General features: G+C 41.2%; 1 protein-coding gene across 17 annotated transcripts in view; it reads right to left on the bottom strand.

Moving 5' to 3' along the window:
• Positions 13363–21499, bottom strand: part of SMARCA1 (SWI/SNF related, matrix associated, actin dependent regulator of chromatin, subfamily a, member 1) — a 76196-nt gene continuing 68059 nt past the window's right edge. For 4 of the 17 annotated variants that reach the window (XM_021080851.1, XM_005673893.3, XM_021080854.1 and 1 more), the window contains 2 exons: positions 15226–15336; positions 13363–14169 (listed from right to left, as the gene is read on the bottom strand). In XM_021080851.1, the coding sequence (XP_020936510.1) occupies positions 14164–14169; positions 15226–15336 (117 nt within the window). In that variant the 3' untranslated portion in view covers positions 13363–14163. Of the gene's footprint in view, positions 14170–15194; positions 15337–21499 lie in introns of all 17 variants that reach the window. The other 13 variants (XM_005673891.3, XM_021080853.1, XM_021080850.1 and 10 more) reach the window with 5 other exon arrangements.

Below are 21499 nucleotides of genomic sequence, written 5' to 3' on the forward strand. Positions count from 1 at the left end.
GAAAATATCTTAGGGTAGCAAAAGTGGAGGTTTCCAGCCTCAAAGGGGCATATCTGATTTCTGACCCAGTGCCAAGAGAGGAGCATGCAGGGTCAGCCCTGGACCTTAGTAAACATGTGGGACCTGGGGTCATTCCCAGACAACACATGACATTTGCTCACAGCCCATACAGTCTTTGAATTTTTAAATGGTGATTTGACGCCTTGAAAGCAGCTGAGCCCAGGAGAGCAAAGACACTGTGTGCTAATCTTGCCAGTTACAGAACTGGCACACGTTGCCTTAGGTTCTCGTCTCGGAGTACCCTTCTTTCACCAGTTTAGAGCAATCACAACCTGGAGTGTGGTGCCTGAGAAAGAAAGGGGGAAAAAAGGCAGCCTCCGAAATCTGAAAGCCTGGTGCTCACAGCTAGGTCATGTTATTCTTCTATTGGACGGTTGATAAGTTCACATAACAACAACTTCAAACAAGGTTATCCTGAAAATGTGGGGCAAAACAAGTACACTTCATGATTTTGTCTTAAGCACAAAGCCAAGGTCACATGCTCCAAACAAACTACCAAACATTGCCCCCTTTTGGTTAAAACGGGGAACTATTGTTTCTTTACCAGTTGCAGCTTTATCTTCTCTCTAGCTGGCCCTCCCCCAAAAAAAGATTTTATTGAGGAATCCCCTTGGTGTGCAGGGGGTTAAGGATCTGGCTTCGTCACTGCAGCAACCGGCGCAGGTTCGATCCCTGGCCCCAGAAGTTCCACATGCTGCAGATGCAGCCAAAAACAAACAAAGATTTTGTTGAGATACCTAGCCATAGAATCATCCTGATTTCTGACAGCATTAATCTAAAATGAACCCTCTCTTCCTTAGACCCTCCCTTTATCACTTAATCAAAGCCCAAATCCTGTAATAGGCTCTTTATACTATGCTCTCACTGAGAGACCCCATGGCTCCCCATGGTGCGTATTCACCCGCTCTGCAACAAGAAACGAACCCAACTTGCTCAAATACAGGTGTGTTCCTGGCAGGCTTTAGCTGTAGGGCATTGGCATGCCCCTAGAATGCATTCTTTTAATTGACTTATTTTGCCTTTATTATATGTTTGTGTGTATGTGCGTGTGTATATATGTCTGCATTTTGCATGGAGGGTGGAAAGACAAAGTTTTAGTATCATATTTATGATTTTGGAGCAGTAACAGAGTTTTGTATGTTGAGTGTAAAATATCTACAAAGAGTTTAAACAGAACAGGTAAACAGTCATAATTATATTAAGAGAAACTGCCTAGTTAGGTCGTATTACGAAAAGTAGTATTAATTATTAAACACTTGAGTCCATTTTAATGGATATCTGGTGGTTCTTTTTTTTTTTTTTTTTTTTTTTTGGCTCTTTGCTATTTCTTTGGGCCGCTCCCTCGGCATATGGAGGTTCCCAGGCTAGGGGCTGAATCGGAGCTGTAGCCACTGGCCTACTCCAGAGCCACAGCAACGCAGGATCCGAGCCGCGTCTGCAACCTACACCACAGCTCACGGCAACGCCGGATCGTTAACCCACTGAGCAAGGGCAGGGACTGAACCTGCAACCTCATGGTTCTTAGTTGGATTCGTTAACCACTGCGCCACGACGGGAACTCCTCTGGTGGTGTTTTAATAGAATAGGTGTCAATGTGGGGGCTCAGGGATGCATAGCATCTTTCCCCATTTAAAGTAATGGTAAGGAGTTCCCGTCGTGGCTCAGCGGAAATGAATCTGACTAGCATCCATGAGGACACGGGTTCCATCCCTGGCCTCGCTCAGTGGGTTAAGGATCTGGCATTGCCATGAGCTGTGGTGTAGGTCGCAGATGTGGCTCGGATCCTGAGGTTGCTGTGGCTGTGATGTAGATCAGCAGCTACAGCTCCAATTAGACCCCTAGCGTGGGAACCTCCATATGCTGCGGGTGTGGCCCTAAAAAGACAAAAAGACAAAAGACAATAAATAAATAAATAAATAAATAAATAAATAAATAAATAAATAAATAAATAAAGTGATGGTAATTGCAACTTTGATTTCAGAGGATTTGCACCAAAGGAAATTGCCAGGAACAAGTCACAAGGGGAAAGATCATATTCATAAGCATTGGATGTGCAATAGCATAGATCTACCCTGAAGAATGGGAAAATTCTGGAATACCTGAAGGGAGTTGCTCACAACTTCCTCATGGAATCACCAAGAAATTAATATCGATTTCCAAGTCCTAATACATTTAACTGGTAGAACTAATCAACAGAAAATGGTCAATGTCTAAAATAGCACATGGTAAAAAAACATTTTTGCTCTTTTTAGGGCCACACCTGCAGCATATGGAAGTTCCCAGGCTAGGGACTGAACTGGAGCTACAGCTGCCGGCCTACGCCACAGCCACAGCAACACAGGATCCGAGCCGCATCTGTGACCTATGCCACAGCTCATGGCAACACCGGATCCCCGACCCAATGAGCAAGGCCAAGGATCGAACCTGCATCCTCATGGATGCTAGTTGGGTTTGTTTCTGCTGAGCCACAATGGGAACTCCCAGTAAACTTCATTAGAAACAAACAAATAAACAAACAAAAAAAAACTGAAAAAAAACCCACATGTCATTTGTAACACTGGAAACTGAAAACTGACCTGAGAAACTTTAGACTTGGTGGAAATAACCACCATAGAAAAATATGACAAGTTGTGAAACTGCACAAGATAAAATTTGTTATTGACTAAAATTTTTACAATTTTAGACAAAAACCACATGTTCTTGGAAAATTTATACCTGTAAAATATGACCCAAGGAAATAGACTTTGATAAAAATGCCCATAAATTATAATTTACAATGCAAAGTAAATTTTGCTATGGAAAAGTTTATTGATAAAGCGAATCCTTACTGTAAACTTAAAATGAAACTAATCAATCCCAATGAAAATAGTTTCAGTAGCATAAAAATACAAATGGAAAAGAGTCTATATGGTTTAGAAAATCAATCAATAACTTTAGCTGACTTAAGGGAATTTATTCCAATAAAAAATTGCTCAGAGGGCGCTCCCGTCGTGGCTCAGTGGTTAACGAATCCGACTAGGAACCATGAGGTTGCAGGTTCGATCCCTGGCCTTGATCAGTGGTTAAGGATCCAGCGTTGCCGTGAGCTGTGATGTAGGTTGCAGACGTGGCTCGGATCTGGCATTGCTGTGGCCCTGGCGTAGGCCAGCAGCTACAGCTCCGATTAGACCCCTAGCCTGGGAACTTCCATATGCCACAGAAGAGGCCCTAGAAAAGGCAAAAAGACAAAAAAAAAAAATTGCTCAATAAAAAAATCATCAATATTGGGAGTAACAGCTAGGATACAGCTCCATATACCAATGACAACAAAATTCAAAACAGTGGCTTAAACAGGTGGAAAACTATTTCTCTATCAAGACAACAAAAATCTGGAAGTGGGAATATCCAAGGGCTAGTCAGGAAGTTCCATGTCACCAGGGACCCAGGCTCCCCCGATCCAGCTGCTGCACCAGCCTTGATGTGCATCCATGTAACTCAAACTCTAGCCATAGTATCCATATTCCAACCAACAGGAAAGAGGAAAGACTGTAGAAAATCTCTCCTTTTAAGGACACTCTCCAGAAGTTGCACTGTCGCTTCTGTTTACATCTCATTGGTCAAAAGTAGTTTTTCAGCCAAGTGGCAATGTGAACAGCTGAAAATAGATATTATTACTAAGCAAGAAGTAAAAGATGTAGAAGTTCTCTTATGGTGCAGCAAGGTGGGGATCTGGCATTGTCACTGCAGTGGCTTGGGTTGCTGCCATGGCACAAGTTCAATCCCTGGCCTAGGAACTTCCAAATGCTGTGGGCATGGCCAAAAATAATAACAATAATCAGGAGTTCCTGTCGTGGCGCAGTGGTTAATGAATCCGACTAGGAACCATGAGGTTGCGGGTTTGGTCCCTGCCCTTGCTCAGTGGGTTAACGATCTGGTGTTGCCGTGAGCTGTGGTGTAGGTTGCAGACGCGGCTCGGATCCTGCGTTGCTGTGGCTCTGGCGTAGGCTGGCAGCTACAGTTCCGATTTGACCCCTAGCCTGGGAACCTCGATATGCTGCGGAAGCAGCCCAAGAAATGGCAAAAAGACAAAAAAAAAAAATAGTAATAATAATAATAATTAAAAGATGTTATATTAGGAGGCAATTAGCAGTCTTCTGTCTCCTTTAGCGTAATTGTGATATACATGCTTATACTCAGAAACAGGGAGTCCAAATGTTCTTGTAGCCAGATAGATGGGAGATCCAAACTGCTGTCTCAAAAAGACACGTTCAAAATGGTAGAGTCAAAAAAGCAGGTGCAAAATATCTTTGTGCCCTTCATACACACATGAGGAAGGAAGGTTCTAAGTGATAGACTCTCGACCTCCCACTGAGCTGTCTACAAGGGGACTCAATGCTATAATTTGGGATACGACTAGAGGACTGTTATTTGCACACTAACTATAAATCAGGACACTTTAACAGAAGAAGCTAGTGGTAGATTCCCCTCCATGCCCATCTTGTATCCACGCCTTCTGCAATATAACTTTGCAGCATCTCCTATCCAGAGGAAGAGTCAATTTCCCTATCCCTTGACTCTGGTCTGGCCTTGTGATTCGCTATGCCCAGTAGAATCTAGTGTGAAATCCAAGCATGGGCCTTAAGAAGGCCTTGCAAGCTTCTGCTTTTCCTTTTGGATCCCTGCCAAGCTACCATGTGCATAAGCCCCAGCTAACCTGCTGGATGATAGACTTGCAGTGAAGTTACCTCTACTGCCTAAGCCAATAATCAGTCAATGCCCACAACCAGAGTCACCCAGCTGACCAGTAGTTGACCATAGACACGTAAGTGAGCCTAGCCAAGACCAAAAGAACCACCCACCTGAGCCCAACCCAAACTGTCAACCCATAGAATTGTGAGTTACATAAATGGTTGTTTCAAGCCACTAAGTTTTAGAGTGGTGTGTAGTGAAAGCTAACTGATGCTGAGCCTTACTAAAATAAAGCCAAACCAAGCTTATCTTCAAAGCCTGAAGCTAACAATCCTGAATATATCCTTAACATATTAAATAGTTCTTAACATACTAAATACAAACCCCTATGCCCTGGGAGATACACTCACTAGTCAACAGTTCCATGAGGCTTGGGCAGTATACCTTGCCATGGTCAAGCATGAAGAAAATGAAGAAAAAAAAGATCTCCACACGAAGAAAATGATGGCATGTAAATTATTCACACATGGTTTATACTGCTTTTTAAACTAAAAAATAAAGGTGATTCTTTTAAAAACATACTCCATCCTGGAGTTCCCACTGTAGCATAATGGGATCAGCTGCGTCTCTGCATCACCAGGACGCAGGTTCTATGCCCAGCAGCGTAGATCGCAACTGCAGCTAGGATCTGATCCCTGGCCCAGGAACCCCATGTTCCATGGGGCAGCCAAAAAAGAAAAAAACATATTTTTTAATTAAAAAAACCCATAATCCATCCATATTCGCATCTGAGCAGTAGATACGCATTAATAACATATGAAAGCATCACTTTTTACCTATCATGACTGGAAAGAGTTGCCATCTCCCAGAAGATGCAAAATACTGTGGCATCATTGTATAATTAACCATTGTTCTCAAGGACTCAAATTCACTGACAAATTGTCTCACCAATAATCATAACATATGGTTAATCTCACATAGGTGATATGGTTCTCGGGAGAAGTTATCAAGTGTGCATTCTATAATGATGCTTTTTGGGACACCTTTTGTGGTAGTCAGTGTTCAGCCCTCTATGAACATGTAATCAATCACAGACTAGAAACTGACCTGGCTACAGAAGCTGAGCATCTAAGCACTGGAGGCATAGCGTCCATACTGGCCTCCAAGGGAAGGGGTTCAAAGCCCCTTTCTGTCCTCTTCCTATCCTCTTATGCAAGGAGTGGACATGTGCCAAATGAATGGGTATGATTCCCAAACACTCGTTGAACCAGCGTTTCTAGTGGGTGGAGCCTTGGGAATATAAAAAAAAAAATCCCATATGGATAGAAAGCCTCTTTCGAGGATCCATTCCCCCTGGAGCTGGTAGCCGTGAGGTTTTTTTCTCGGGTTCTGAGTTCCAGGCTGCCTCTACCCTAAGCTGCCTGTGGTCAAGCCCAGCTCAGTAGAGTGCTGAACTAGGGTTTAGAGCGAATGTTCCAGTTCATAAAATGTTACTTTTCATTGTTTTGACAGTCTTTTATGCATATGTCCTTTGTGGAACACCCAAATGTGGTAGGGCTGAGGCAGGAGTTAAGTATTCCTGAGTCCCCTGTGCTACTAGCAACAGAATTCCACCCCTTAATAGTACCTGGACCTTACCTCCACCACTAATGCTGCCATGGTCTCAGGAGACAGAGCAGATAGATAGCCTAGGAACTGACATTTAGACAGCAAAGTCCTACAAAAGAGATTGAGGCTCAGTCCTCAAACTTGAAGCACTACTTCTGTAGGCCCAGAATATTATCTCCTATGTATAAAAGGCAGGTGTAAGTATTGGTGCAAAGAATTTTAGGACTTAGGGTAACCTTGTCTCTGAATTCAAATTGCAGAAGCATCAAGTTCTGCAACATGACCTAGGTCTCCCCAAAAGAAGCAGTGGGATATTTTTGGTGAATTGGATTGTTAGATCCAAACAATCATATGGCCAACTAGACGGTAGGTCCAGATTCTGTTCCTCTTAGTCTTTTTTTTTTTTTTTTTGTCTTTTACAGCCATACCTATGCATATGGAGGTTCCCAGGCTAGGGATCGGAGCGGTAGCTGCCAGCCTACACCACTGACACAGCAATGCAGGATCCAAGCCATGTCTGTGACCTACACCACAGCTCATGGCAACGCCAGATTCTTAATCCACTGATCGAGGCCAGTGATTGAACCTGTATCCTCATGGATGCTAGTTAGATTCATTTCCGCTAAGCGACTATGGGAACTCCCTGTTCTTCTTGGGCTTGTTTTAACTCGCATCCCAGAATAAAGAGGAAATGATGAGACAAAATTCTGGGGTATCGTATGCCTTCCCTGAAATTTTCTGAGTCTCTTCTTCTCCATATGTTCTCATGTTGACTCTGATTTGGGCACTACATAAGTCCTAGTCTACAAATTTGTGGAAAGACGATAAAGGGATACAGTAACAAAAAATAACCACCAGTGATTTGCCAGGCTTAATCAGGAGACAATCAATATATTCCTTGCAATGGCTTTTCTAATTGGGTATCTTCAGTGAGCATGCCAAGCTCCAGCCACGATTATGGGTTTCAGAGACTTCCACAGGGTAATACAATCACTGCAGAGAGGTTGAGTTCACTAATTAAAGAGAACTGAGGCCTTTAGTGCATAGGGAAGGTCACCTCTTGGACTGAGGTGGAGAGGGGAATTCAGTGACAGAAAGAACAGGTCCGGAAGTCAAAAAGACATTAAATAATGCCTGTACCTAGAATGTCCTGGCTTTGAGAACTGGGTTAGCCTGACATAGTGGAAGTCCCTTTACCAGGTAACATGATTACAGGCTATTTAAAATGATCTAAAAGCTTTCGTCCAGGAGATAATTTGAACTTTAGGAGTGATAGGAGGCAAACTAGGAGAGAATTGGGAAATTAAGAAAAAGAGATAGCTTGAGGTCTTAGAAACCAAGAAGGACATATAAGAAATGAAAAAAGGACATACCTCCAAAGATATACCCAGATCTAATTGTATTCAGCTATCACAAATGTAAGGGAAGCCAACTAGCCAATTATAAGCAAGATAGTTATCACACACTGGAAAAAGTAGGTGAAGACCATGCCAATCTTAGTAGAAAATAGGTAGATAATCATATTTTGACAGTGCTCTCATATGGCCAGTACAAAACTAAAAGGCATTTGGAGACCTAGAGTTGATTCTAAGACAGAGATAAAGTATCAATCCCAACTGGTGATGATGGTCACACGCTAAATATTCTAGCAACGATGGGACCTTAATCACAGATCTTTTCTGTCCTGGACATCACAAACAGGCTTCGATCTCCGCCACTGAAGACGATATGTTAGTTCACTTTCCACAGAAAAGAAACTCATGGGGAGTTCCCGTCGTGGCGCAGTGGTTAACGAATCCGACTAGGAACCATGAGGTTGCGGGTTCGGTCCCTGCCCTTGCTCAGTGGGCTAAGGATCCGGTGTTGCCGTGAGCTGTGGTGTAGGTGGCAGACGCGGCTCGGATCCTGCGTTGCTGTGCCTCTGGCGTAGGCCGGTGGCTACAGCTCCGATTCAACCCCTAGCCTGGGAACCTCCATATGCCGTGGGAGCGGCCCAAGAAATAGCAACAACAACAACAACAAAAAGACAAAAAAAAAGACAAAAAAAAAAAAAAAGAAACTCATGGACTTGGAGAACAGACTTGTGGTTGCCAAGGGAGAGGGGGAGGGAGCGGGATGGACTGGGAGTCTGAGGTTAATAGATGCAAACTATTCCATCTGGAGTGGATAAGCAATGAGATCCTGCTGTATAGCACAGGGAACTATATCTAATCACTTGTGATGGAACATGATGGAGGATGATGGGAGAAAAAGAATATATATATATATATATATATATATATATATATATATATACACACGCATGACTGGGTCACTTTGCTATACAGTAGAAAATTGACAGAACACTGTAAACCAACTATAATGGAAAAAATAAAAATCATTAATTAAAAAATATGTAATCCAAAAATACATAAGTGGAAAAAAAAGATACGTTAGGTCAAAGCTGTATTCACGATGGGAGGCAAACAGTTGGACGTGAATAGTACTCACTGTCAACCTCCCACAGGTAGATAGAGACCTGAAAAAATAGGCAACATCATTTGACAGTCATACATACAGACAAATCCAGCATCATCTCACAGCAAGAAGATCAGACATTAACCAAGCATGTGTTGGGGGCAATAGGGAAGGCAAGGTTGAAAGTCAAGGGGAAGATATAGCTTGAATGTGACTAGAGTGGCCTAGATGAAAGTTTCCCCGTAGGAAAGCAATGAATGTATGAGGAAAGGGACAAACAATCAGGTCACTTGACCCACACATGAAAAAAATCCTGTTCTCACCAGGTTTCCATAATGATTATATGGCACAATACAGTGAGAAAGGCCAACACTTGGTTGAGTTACCTAAATGAACCACTGCTTCAGGGAGGCACCAGCCAGCATGGGGAACACTTACAAGAAACAATAGCCTGGGCACCAGCTTTGGCCTTACCAAAAACTTGGGAATCTTTTAACCTCTGCCCCATAACAATTCCCAGTACCACAGCCATTGGTGATACGAGAAAGTCTCATTTCTTCATCAGAGAAATCTGAACTCAGTACTTCGTACCAGTGCAAAATATCCTGGGCCAGTCACGTCACACACTGACTGTCCGCAAAGGAGTAGATCTTCTAAGAACAGATCCACGACATACTATCCCAGTCATCACTATCCTTAAACACCCCCACCTTCTTATGAAATAACTAAGGGCCAAGAAGAGCTACGCATACAAGGTGAATGTCTTGATTTGGGTTTCCCCAGAAGCAGACCCTGAGACAAAGATTCTAACACAAGTGGTTTATTTAGGAGTTGGTGCCAGGAAACACACATAAGGGAGTGCGGAAGGGAGACACTTTTGATCTCTACCAAACCAGAGACGTGAAAAGTGGTCAACAAGGAGATGTTATCAACACAGTCACTACTGTGGGTGACTGGAGCTTCATCCGATGGGTGAACCCCTGGAGAACCATACACATGACATACCTTAGGCTGACCTTGCTTGAGGGGTGAGAGAGCTGTTGTACTTACAGGCCAACTCCAATCAGATTTTGGTTGAGAGCCAAGCTGTAATGTGTTAACCCTCTAGCACGTCCATCCTCTCAGGCAAAGGGTAGAAAAGGCTTCAAGGCCTCTGATAAAGCCCTCAGATAAAGAGATGTTGGCACTTAGAAATCAGCTGAGGCACACAGAAACAGTAAGGTGGAAGGATAGGAAACAACAGACAAAATGTTAGCTACGTGTACTTGAACCACAGGAAAATCGTCCCTCTCATCTATTAGGGAGGGTAGCTGGGCAGACTAAATGAAGAAGATGGGGGTAGAATACTTACAGAAGTTTTAAATCTGATGGGAACTGGAGGATTTCCAAACAACAGCTGGAGAGAAGGCATGAGGGCACCAGCCCTGTCTCTGAAACTGGCCTGGGAATCTGAAACCAGCTAGACTGGCTACTGCACCATAGAGGAGAAACAACAGGCCACGGTGGGGGCCTCTGCCAATAATTTGGAAAGAACACCATTGTATTTTGGTGGCAATAGCGTTACACCAAACAGCCAGCAACTAAGATAGCTACAAAGATTCTAATTCAGTAACTTTTCTTAACGAGGAGGTCTCACACAAGGGACCAAAGCTGGAGGCGTACTTCATGAGAGAATGTGTATTCTGACAAGCATCTGGGTTTTCCAAACAGCACAAGCACTTGGAGGCCAGGGAGCCAGAAAGAACTCTGCAATAAAGACTGAGATCTAAGCAGCTATGATGAAAATGAGGGATTTCCGAGTTCTCTGCCTTCTTTTGATCCTAAGGACATCAGGGCCCGAATATCCAATGGAATAAGGCAAGTGCTTTACAAGGGCCTCTGGAAGCCTGAGAGTTACTGGGAAACCTATTCACCTCTTGTTTTCTATAGAGAAGTCTTGAGCAAGGGGAACCACTGAGTCCCCGTCCTTCTACTCACTTCCCTCCTTGCACATTCTCCAAGCAAGTTATCAGGTTGGGTCAGATTCTAGCACAATCTATTAGACCATGTTTGCGGTGGCCTGGATCACTGTGCATTTATTAAATTTCATTCATGGGTACCTTACTCTTTGCTGCTGCTTTTGGCCTCTGAGCAACTGACACGGTGAACTGACTATCCTGCCCTTTCTCTCCAACATGGTAGCCAGGTCTAGGGTTACTAACCCCATCAGTCTAGGCCTCTAGTTTGAAACGGGATTTTTTTGTTAGAACTTAAGTTTTTTGACATTTTAATTTCTCTGTGGAAAACTGACAATAAGAGAGGTTTCATAAAGAGACTTGGGGCCTTCTGCTATCAACACTGTATTGCTGGGACTGTGCTATCATCTGGTATTCACTGTGTGGACGGACTTCTTTGTAGGCTATGTTCAACAATGATGCTGCACATAATCTGAGGAATAGACGAGGTGGTGCATTTCTCACTAAACATACAGTCATCTTGAAGTTAACACCCTGAGTAAAACCGCTTGACAAGTCCCTGAGGATGACATTAGAGGCATTCACTGAACATTTTGGAGAACTGAATTTCACATCTCTCTAGTCCAAGAAAGAGCCATGATACGGTCAGGGGAATAGCCCCGCGAAAGGACTGGAAGAACTTACCTGCAGATTTTCTCCCCTCAAGTAGACAGTCACATACAGCTTAGCTATTAACCCCTTTGGGTTAACAGAGAAAGAACAGGAATAGAGACTTAAATTTCCATGAAAGAAGTTCAAATACCCTAATCATACCTGCTCCCACCCTCCACCTTCATTTCTCCCTAAGAAAAGAAATGCTGAACTGATTGATCAGAGTCCAGTACTTCCACTGGGCTGTTTCTCAGTGCACAGAACTTGGAGGTATTAATAAGACCCTCAAAGGTTATCTTTTTCTGCATCTCAGATGACTGTAGCTTCTAATCTCATTTCAGTAGAAAATTCCAAGATTCTACTTTGGGCTTAAGTGCTCTGGATTAAAGTTTGGAGCCAAAGTTCCAGCTGATGAAGTATTACTCTGCTTACCTTCCTCCTCTGTAGACCTTACAGAAAGGGCAGTTATGCCAGGACAGATTTGGATATTTCTGGGTCCCTTGACTTAGTATCACTCTAAATTCATCTCTTAATAATAACACCTCAATTTAATCCCAATTTCCAACAGAGTACAAGAGTCTAAGTCCTAACAGTGGAAACAGTAAAAGGAATCAAATCAGGAGCATGGCAGTAAGAAATTTAACACCTTGGCAATGAACAAAGACCCGGAAGAGTCCAGCAGAGAGTGGACTAGCATTCTAGAAGATCTATTCCCGTGTTGCAGAACCCCAGTGAGAAAGAGGATGTGAAAGACGCTGACTCGTACTCGGGGCTACCCAAGGTTGGCCAGTGGTACACTAAATAAAGTCTGATAGGAGTTCCCGTCGTGGCGCAGTGGTTAACGAATCCGACTAGGAACCATGAGGTTGCGGGTTCGGTCCCTGCCCTTGCTCAGTGGGTTAACGATCCGGCGTTGCCGTGAGCTGTGGTGTAGGTTGCAGACGCGGCTCGGATCCCGCGTTGCTGTGGCTCTGGCGTAGGCCGGTGGCTATAGCTCCGATTCAACCCCTAGCCTGGGAACCTCCATATGCCGCGGGAGCGGCCCAAGAAATAGCAACAACAACAACAACAACAACAACAAAAAAAAGACAAAAAATAAATAAATAAATAAATAAATAAATAAATAAAGTCTGATAGGAAATGCAAAGATCTTGGCAGGGGGAGAGAGCAACTCTTCACTGGTCCAAACCTTGCTGTGATGACAAACGCCACTGTCCCGCATCCCCAGCTTTGCTTATTTGCTATGTGTTTCACACTAGATTCTGATCCGTTCCCTGTCCCCTTAGAACCTGACCTTGACACTGATTAACCGCACACTAACAGTTCCATGTGACAGCCCCTGTGGAAGAGGCAGAAATGTAGAACATTCCATTTGTTCCCCTACCTGTGCCAGCCCTCTTGCACATACGCAGGACCAAGAGACTCGTTTTGGACAATGAAATGATGTGACACATGTCACTTCTGGGCTGAGGCAATAAAGTACCTACAGGAGATTCTCCAGCCTTTTTTTCCTACAGCGGCAGCTGAGTGGGCCTCACGTTGCAGGTGGCGCAGCTCCAAAACAGCAGCGCCTCAGCCCAGCGCCTCAGCCAGGAGCCTTGAGGGTCTGTGTGGGGCAGATCTCCCCCCATTCTCACATCCCCCTGACCTGCGTGGGATCTGCGGTGTGGGCGAGATAGAAGCCCTCGGTGTGCAAAACCTCTGACACTCTGAGACTCTTTGTTATCTGAGCATACTTGTATTCCCATAGAAGACCCCCCTTCTTCTGCACGCGTTTCATGCTTTCGTCCTAGCTGTTGATAAGTCTAGGTATTATACCCAGACTCCTCTGAACTGGCTCTATGGGACGCAAGATCAGGAACAAGCCAGGAACAAAGCTTTACCTTTCAAACAAATACAGACTTGTGAGCAATACAATTCAGTAAACACAACTATTTTCTACTGCACAAAAAACAGGAAATAATTAAATTTCTTATAGACGTTTCTTTATTATATTTTCCCACTTGAATATTTAGAGAATAATTTAACTGTAATGCATACTGACAGCAAGCACAGTATCAAATATTAGGTTTTTTTTAATATTTTTCTGTTCTCACCCTTTATTCCTTTAGGAAAAAAATATTTAGATGACCTCAAAGAAACAATTATTATGCTAATCACAGTATGCAGTAACACGTACAAGCCCATACTCAATAGAAAAGAAAGCAACAAAGAAGTGAAAAAGTCTTTCTCCTCAAATCATTTTAATTCATTTTTCCACAGCCATATAAATTTAAAGTATGAAACAACAATAATACAGCTATAGAATCTAGGTTCTCTTTCAAAGCAGCGGCATATAAAACATAGAAAAGCTAAAACCTCAGCACAAGCTTCAAAAGAACAAGGACTGAGAGAATTTTGATGAAGACATGAAATGCACAAAATACAGTACACAAAAATACTAGAATGCATAAAATATAAAGCTACACATTTCAGGTAGAAAGCATCGTAAAATATATAAAATATGCAAGAAATCAAAACCAAAGAGATTTTTCTTAGAGTACCATGAATACACTGGAACTGGCAATTAGCATTTGAAGATGGGAACAAGAAAATAGCAGTTTCCCATTTAAAACTTTATTTCTAGGCTTTAGGATTTCACCTTCTTGACATCCTTCTTTCCAGAGCTCTCAGTAGCTGACTCTGCTTTTCTTTTCTGTGACTAAAATGGAAACAGATTTAATGTTCTGCTCCAATATGCACATTTTTAAATGGCCCAACAATGTTAAATCTAGGATGTAAATGCATTAAAAAAAAATTTTAACATGAATATTCACTTAAATGTTATACTCACAGTTAATGTTCTATATACCCAACAAACTACATAACCCAAAGAAAAACAACCTTTAAAGATGTTTCTTTTTAAGAAAGACATAAAATACCCATCAAAAATAGTCATCAAGTGTCTACTTACACATGGTACTATAAATGTACGCTTATCTTAAAGAACTACTTAATACTTAAAGTCTTCTAGGCAAAATGTTATATATGAGTGTATTATTTTTTAAATCTTATGATAGATGTTAAAATACCATATTTCATATGTTCTATGATGCACATTTCTTTCCCACTTTAGCATCTCCGAAATTGGGATGCAGCCTATAATTGATGACAAATCACAGTGACTTGGCAGCAGTTTTTCTTAGTGTTACGTACATAAAATAATGCTGTGTCTCAGAATGGAAGGCATCTTAGACTTGATGAAATATGGTAGTTTACTTAACCACACTCAAATAATATGATCTATTAAAGAGTATTTGAAATTGTAACTCTACAAGGCAACCTGACTGAATTAAAATCAAGTCATCTTAGTATTCAACCGTTAACTTATTACCAAGTAAACCAAGTAAAGCTTTGCTGTCGCCTCAAAGTTCTTATTTGTACTCATAGTTCCATGAAGCTCAGAAAACTTATTTGATCCAATCGGAACTCCCAAGTTTCAACCTCAGCCCCTCCCATCCCACCCCACCCCCTCCAATTCCCCATGACAACGCTAGTCTCAATTCAAAGGATTTGACTTGCATTATCCTTCTGCTTAGAAGTCATGAGGAATTTTTTAAAATACTGAGACCTGTTACTAGGGCGTTCCTAACCATATGTTCTACCAACAAATAGGAAACAGGGGGTTGTAGTGTGATTTTTTTTCTATCAAAAACAAATCAGCATTTCATAAAACCAGTTTTTATAATAGCTATCACTATGGCATTAAACATAATATAGGCATTTCAATTATGTAAAAAAAAAAGGGGGATCTACCTAAAAGTTAGGAAAATGCTGAAAATTTTACCATTGGAGTTTTAGTTGCCCGTTTCTTCTTTTCTGCTCTTTCTCTTTCCTCAATTTCCATATTTTCTTTTTCAATCAATGAAATCAGAGTATTACAGCGTCTCTGGAATTCCTAAACCAAATAATACAAGGCTTTTAATTTCAACAGCCCAGGCACAATCTGTAAAAAGGGGTAATTCTTAATTCTATCACTTATGTGATACAGAATTTCTAACATTGGTATTCTTCAGAACAATATTCATACAGGGTATATGCCACGAAAAATATGAGAAGTGGATAAATGTCACTCAGTGGGTGAATGGGTAAACTATGGTACATCCTCACCATGAAATACTACTCAGCAATAAAAAGGAAAAAAACTATTGGTTTATGCAACAACCCGGATGAACCTCAATGGGATGATACTGAGTGAAAAAAGCCAATCTCAAAATGTTACGTACCACACTGTTCCCCTTACATAGCACTCTTAAGTGACAGAAGTTTAGAAATGGAGAACATATCAATGGTTGCCAGGGGCTGGGGAAAGGGGGGAGAGTAGGTATAACTAAAGAGCTAATACAAGGGAGTCCTGTGGTGCTGCTAATGACAAGTAACCTATCCCCATATGATGAAGTTGCACCTAACCAGCGAAATCTGAATAAGGTCTGTGGATGGACTAATGTTAATTTCCTAGTGGTGACACTGTACTGTATTTATGAAAGATGTTACCAACTGGGAAAACGTGGTGAAGGGTGCATGGGGCCCTCCCTGCAAATTTCTTTACGACCTCCTGTGAGTCTATAAGTATTTCAAAATTAAAAGTGAATAAAAATCACCTAAATAAAAAAAAGGGGGAGGGATGTCTTACTATCAAAGTGCATTTTGGGAGTACTCTGTTTACAAAAGCCAAACAAGCTTTCTGTACTCCAGGGTTCCTCAGAGCCCTTAAGTGCCTAATGAGCACTGTCACCCACTAGGGTAGGAGATGTAGGAAGCAAGCAATTCCCAAAGCTATTCAATCAGCAGAACTCTCTCCTCCAACGGACACCTCGTGGGATCAGAGTTCGAGGAGCACGTCTCAGGCAACACTGCTGCTTTTGTTAATTCAAACAATAGGTGAAAAGATCCCACATTAACCTTGCCACTACCTATACTTCACTGCCAGCAAATCAATGCATCCAAACAATAGTTTTTATGAATGTATGGTGAGCATTAAACACATGATTCATCAATAGGAACACCTGTATATATTAACCCTGAATACTTTGTGGTATTTTAAAGGTAAACGGCAGTTTAATATCAAAGGCTAAATAACATGTAAAAATGATTTCTTTTTTGTATAAGCAAAAATATCTGATAAAATATAAAGCAGCTAAACACTCAAATAAAAATGCAGGTTTATGGGCAATTAAGAACTCCAACCAAAAAAACGGTCCAAGTACAAGAATAGAAAACTCATAAAAATCAAAATGTTCAAAAATTTTTTACTCAGGAGTTCCCGTCGTGGCGCAGTGGTTAACGAATCCGACTAGGAACCATGAGGTTGCGGGTTCGGTCCCTGCCCTTGCTCAGTGGGTTAACGATCCGGCGTTGCCGTGAGCTGTGGTGTAGGTGGCAGACGCGGCTCGGATCCCGCGTTGCTGTGGCTCTGGCTTAGGCCGGTGGCTACAGCTCCGATTCGACCCCTAGCCTGGGAACCTCCATATGCCGCGGGAGCGGCCCAAGAAATAGCAACAACAACAACAAAAAAGACAAAAAGACAAAAAAAAAATTTTTTTTTACTCAAAGAAAGGCAAAGTAAAAAAATGATACATTTATCAAATTAGCAGTGACACAGGCATTCATGTGTGTGTGGTGTATGTATCCAGGGCTGGCAATAAGATGGTGAAATGGGAACTCTCATTTACTGATGATGGGATGTCAATGTTATTACCTGTTAAAAAATTGTGTCCCCCAAAATCTGTAAGTTGAAGCCTCTAACACCCTGGCAATGTGACTGTGTCTGGAGAGAGGACCTCTAAGGAGGTAATTAAGGTTAAATGAGGTCATAAGGGCTGGGCCCTAATCCAATAGGCCTGGTATTCCTATAAGAAGAGGAAGAGACACCCAGGGATAGTTCTCCCTTGCTACCCTCACACTTGAAAGGGCATTGTGAAGATGCCGTAAGAAGGCACAGCCCACGAGCCAGGGAGAAAGGCCTCAGCAGAAACCAATCCTACTGGCACCCTGATCTTGGACTTGAAGTCTCCAAAGCTATGAGAAATTTGTTTCAGCCACCCCACCTGCAGTATTCTGTTATGGCAGCCCAAGCGGACAAAAAAACTATCTTTCCAGAAAACAATTTGGAAATCTCAGTGAAGTATCTTAAAAATGATATACGCTTTAAATGAACAATTCCACTCCTAGCTACTTGATGTAAAGAAATGAGAAATGTATATCAAAGATACACAAGACAATATTTAGAGAAGTATTATTTTTGGTCACGCCCATGGCATGCAGAAGTTCTGGGGCCAGGGATCAAACCCTTGCCACAGCAGCGATCTGAGCCACAGCAGTGACAATGCCAGATAGGAACTCTGAGAAGTGTTATTTTTAGCAGAGAAATACCGGGAACTAAATTTTTGGTAATTTGGAAATGGAATACACATACACATCTTACTATATACACATAAACACAGAAATAGATGAGAGAGTACTAACTACATAGAGTTATTAATGGTTAATAACAGCTATTTCTGAAAGTAGGACCAATGGTAACTTTTTATTTTCTTCTTTATACTAGCATTATTTTCCAAATTTTCTGCAATGACTATTTAGAGCTTGGGCAATCTGTAACATTTTTAAGAAATGGCAAAATTTTTTAAATAACTTTACCTAGCAAAAGTGAAAGCCAGAAAATTACATATAGAAATATTACCAGCTAGCTAAGCATTTTCTACTCCATAAAATTCAAGTCTAAAAGGAGGCAGAAAACCAAAGACAGTCTAGCCAGAAAAAAAAATTCATTAACAAATTTTGTTTAACTATTAAAAATAACCTTACAAAACACTGGTACATTCATGTTTCTTGTGCATCTTCAATTACCCAAGGTTAAATAATTTAGGAAAAATAACACTGGAATTTTCCTTACTTACCAAAACAACAGTGGTACCTTTAATATGCAGACCAAACATTCTTCATAGCTTCATTCAATAACACACATACAAATTAAACAGCATGTTATTCAATTTATCTATTACAGAAAAGGCTAAGTTGACCCTGATGAGATTTGATTGTTGGTTTCTAGGGAGGCTAGACAGTCTTTATGTGAAGCTGATTCTTGAATCATTAAGCTACACCCTCTGGCTATTATTATTCTCAATAAGTAAAAGCTGCCTGTGACTACAGATAGCTTTGGATACATATTCATGGTTCATATGGGTGATTCAGGGAAAGAAATAATACTTCTAAGATAGTCTCATATGCAGGGAAGTAGAATCTCAAAGTGATTATAAACAGACTGTATAATAAGTTCTTACCTTCACTCCTTTTAACCTGTCACTAACTACTCCAGACAGAAAACTAATCTAACTCTCTAGAGAAAGGCATCAAGGAATGGGTGAGTATGGATGTTACCCTCCTCGCATAGGAAATACCACTTGCTCTAGAGATACCAGCCCCATATTTTATTCACATGTTTAAAGACTGCCTAACTAAACAGATGGTATCATGAACAGAACACTAGCTAAAACCAGAAATACAAGGAGAAAGGCCAGATTACCAATAAAACAGTGATTCACTTTTTGACTAACCAAGTGACTATGAAATGACTATGAGAAATTTCGTGGTGTCTAAAGCACTTTCATATAATTTCTCCTTTCATACACCTATTCCCCTAAATTCTTGTACCTTTTTTTAATCTCCCTATTTTCCTCAGGTTCATGTGGTCTCAAACCGTTTCCATAATTCTGTAGTCTAATTATCTCTTTCTCTCATGATTTCCCCATGCTGGATTTAGGAATGAAATTGGAAGGAGAAAAATAGCACACAAGAGGAAGAGAGGAAATACAAAAACAACAAAGACAACAGAAGAGGGTAGGAAAACTGTTCTGCAGTGTTAACAGCTGTGGCCAAAGGAAAAAAATTCTTTGTTAACGCATGTGCAGGAAATGCTAGATTTTAAAAAGGTTAAATTTCTTCATGGCAGGACTTCTCCGAGCTTTTAGCATTCTACTTATAGATTGAAAGGGTCAAGGGCAGGATTCAATATCAGCATTTCCCAAATCTATCTGAACACAGAACCTTGTTCTGCATATTGTGTATTTGCAAATCCTGGAAGAATGCTTGGTAGAAATCAAGTTGAGAAATGCTGTGCAGGATAAGAGTGATGGATAAGACTAAGTTTGAACCAAAGTACAAAGAACCTAGAAGCCAAAAACAAAGAACTAAGCAATTTTACTTAATTTAGCTGACAAAAGGATCTCATTGGTGATTTTTAAGCAGAAAGAGTCATGCAGCCAAAGATGTATTTTGTACTCCGAACTCTTCCCTTGATACAGTCTCAGTAGTGGGAGTCCATAAAATCACAGATTCGCAAGATCAGAAAGGGCCTTTAAAGCCATTCGGGTTGATGCTGAATGCCTTCTACTTGGTCCCTGCTAATTAGCTGTCCAGCCTGTCTGAAGTCTTCCAACAATGGGGTACTCCCGCTACCTCCCAAGGCTGTATGTTCCACCTTTGGACAAGTTCAAAAAGTACTGTTAGGCAAAGCTAATAATGTCCTACCTTAGAGTCTGCAAAACAACTGCTTCTAGCTCTAACTTCCGCAGGCAAACTGAACAAGCTAATTCCCTCTTCTGTATGTCAATCTTCCAAATACTACAAGGCAGCTCTCATGCCTTGATCACAATCACCACCACCACCACCAGACCTCCCAAACATCTGTCAGGCTAACAGCCTCTCCCTTTACTCGTCCTTCATTTAACACTTTTCTTGAAGAGCTGTATTCGTGTCTGACTACTTGATTATATTATTTCTTTTCTTCCACCTTTCTTACACATTCTTTTAAACCGGGGGTCAGCACATCCTTTCTGTGAAAAACCAAATAGTAAATACTGTCAGCTCTGCAGACCACACGGTCTCTTCACAACTACTTGGCTCTGCCATTGCAGCATGAAAACAGCCACAGACGAGGCACAAATGAGTGCGTGTGGCTGAGTTCCAATAAAACCTTACTTACAGATACTAAAATCTGAATTTTTGTATAATTTTCACATGTCACAAAATAGTCTTTTGATTTTCTTTCAACCATGTGAAAATGTAAAAAGCATTCTTGGCTTGCGGGCCGTACAAAAACCGGTAAAGGGCTTCAGTTTTAAACAAACCGTGCTGCCTTGGTTTTCCGTATCTTTTTAAATGGTTTATAATTCTATTCAATGCAAAGTTACCCAAGTTGCAACTTCTGAATACTAGGATATGTGTCTCTACCTTTATTTAATAAATGATGGGATGTTTGCAGTAAGTGGCGCTGCCCTGTACTGTGTGGTGAATACCAATCACGCCAGGCATCAAGTTCAAACATCCTTTGCCCCAATACTCAGCTTCAAAGCATCAATTCAAAAGGCACAGAAAGCATCAGTAGACTTGAAGTGACTTATTGAAAGAGATTAAAGAGACTCTACATTACATTTCCTATGTACTAAAATCCTAGACACTAAGCCTGCCTAAGTCTGAATGACAGACGGTCTCTGCCCGTTATGGCTGAAAGTCAAAAGCAGGTGAATGAGCAAGGGCAAAAAATAAATAAATTGCACTCCACCTTTGCACCTTTAAATTTGTAGGTAGTTCTGTGAAGTCAGGATTTTCTTCTACAGTTCTTAGCAAAACAAAATGGGTATTTTTTCTCCTTTGCAAACTCCCTATACTTTACCTTCTGAATTGACACCTCCAACTATACACTCTGTGGTGTATTTCCCAGGTTCTTCATCCCTTTGGAACCTCTATCATCATACTAACAAAACACAATAGCATTCTATATTAGAATCTCAGGGCCCAAGCACATCGGCAGTAAGATGGGAGTTACATATTCTAATAAATACATCTTATATTTCTTAAGCAAGTATCAAATGTTATGATAGTTTTACTTAACGGCTGCTGCTTAAGCATCACTTGTAAAATGTCGCATCACCGCCTCACAAGATAGCACATAAATACATAAAACACACTCCTGTTAGTACATTTATCACATTTCAGACTGTCAGAACAATTCAGTCTTAAACACTACAGTTATGAATAAAACACATGATATTTATAACTGG

The sequence above is a fragment of the Sus scrofa genome, chromosome X, assembly GCF_000003025.6.
Source record: "Sus scrofa isolate TJ Tabasco breed Duroc chromosome X, Sscrofa11.1, whole genome shotgun sequence".
Lineage (NCBI taxonomy): Eukaryota > Metazoa > Chordata > Mammalia > Artiodactyla > Suidae > Sus > Sus scrofa.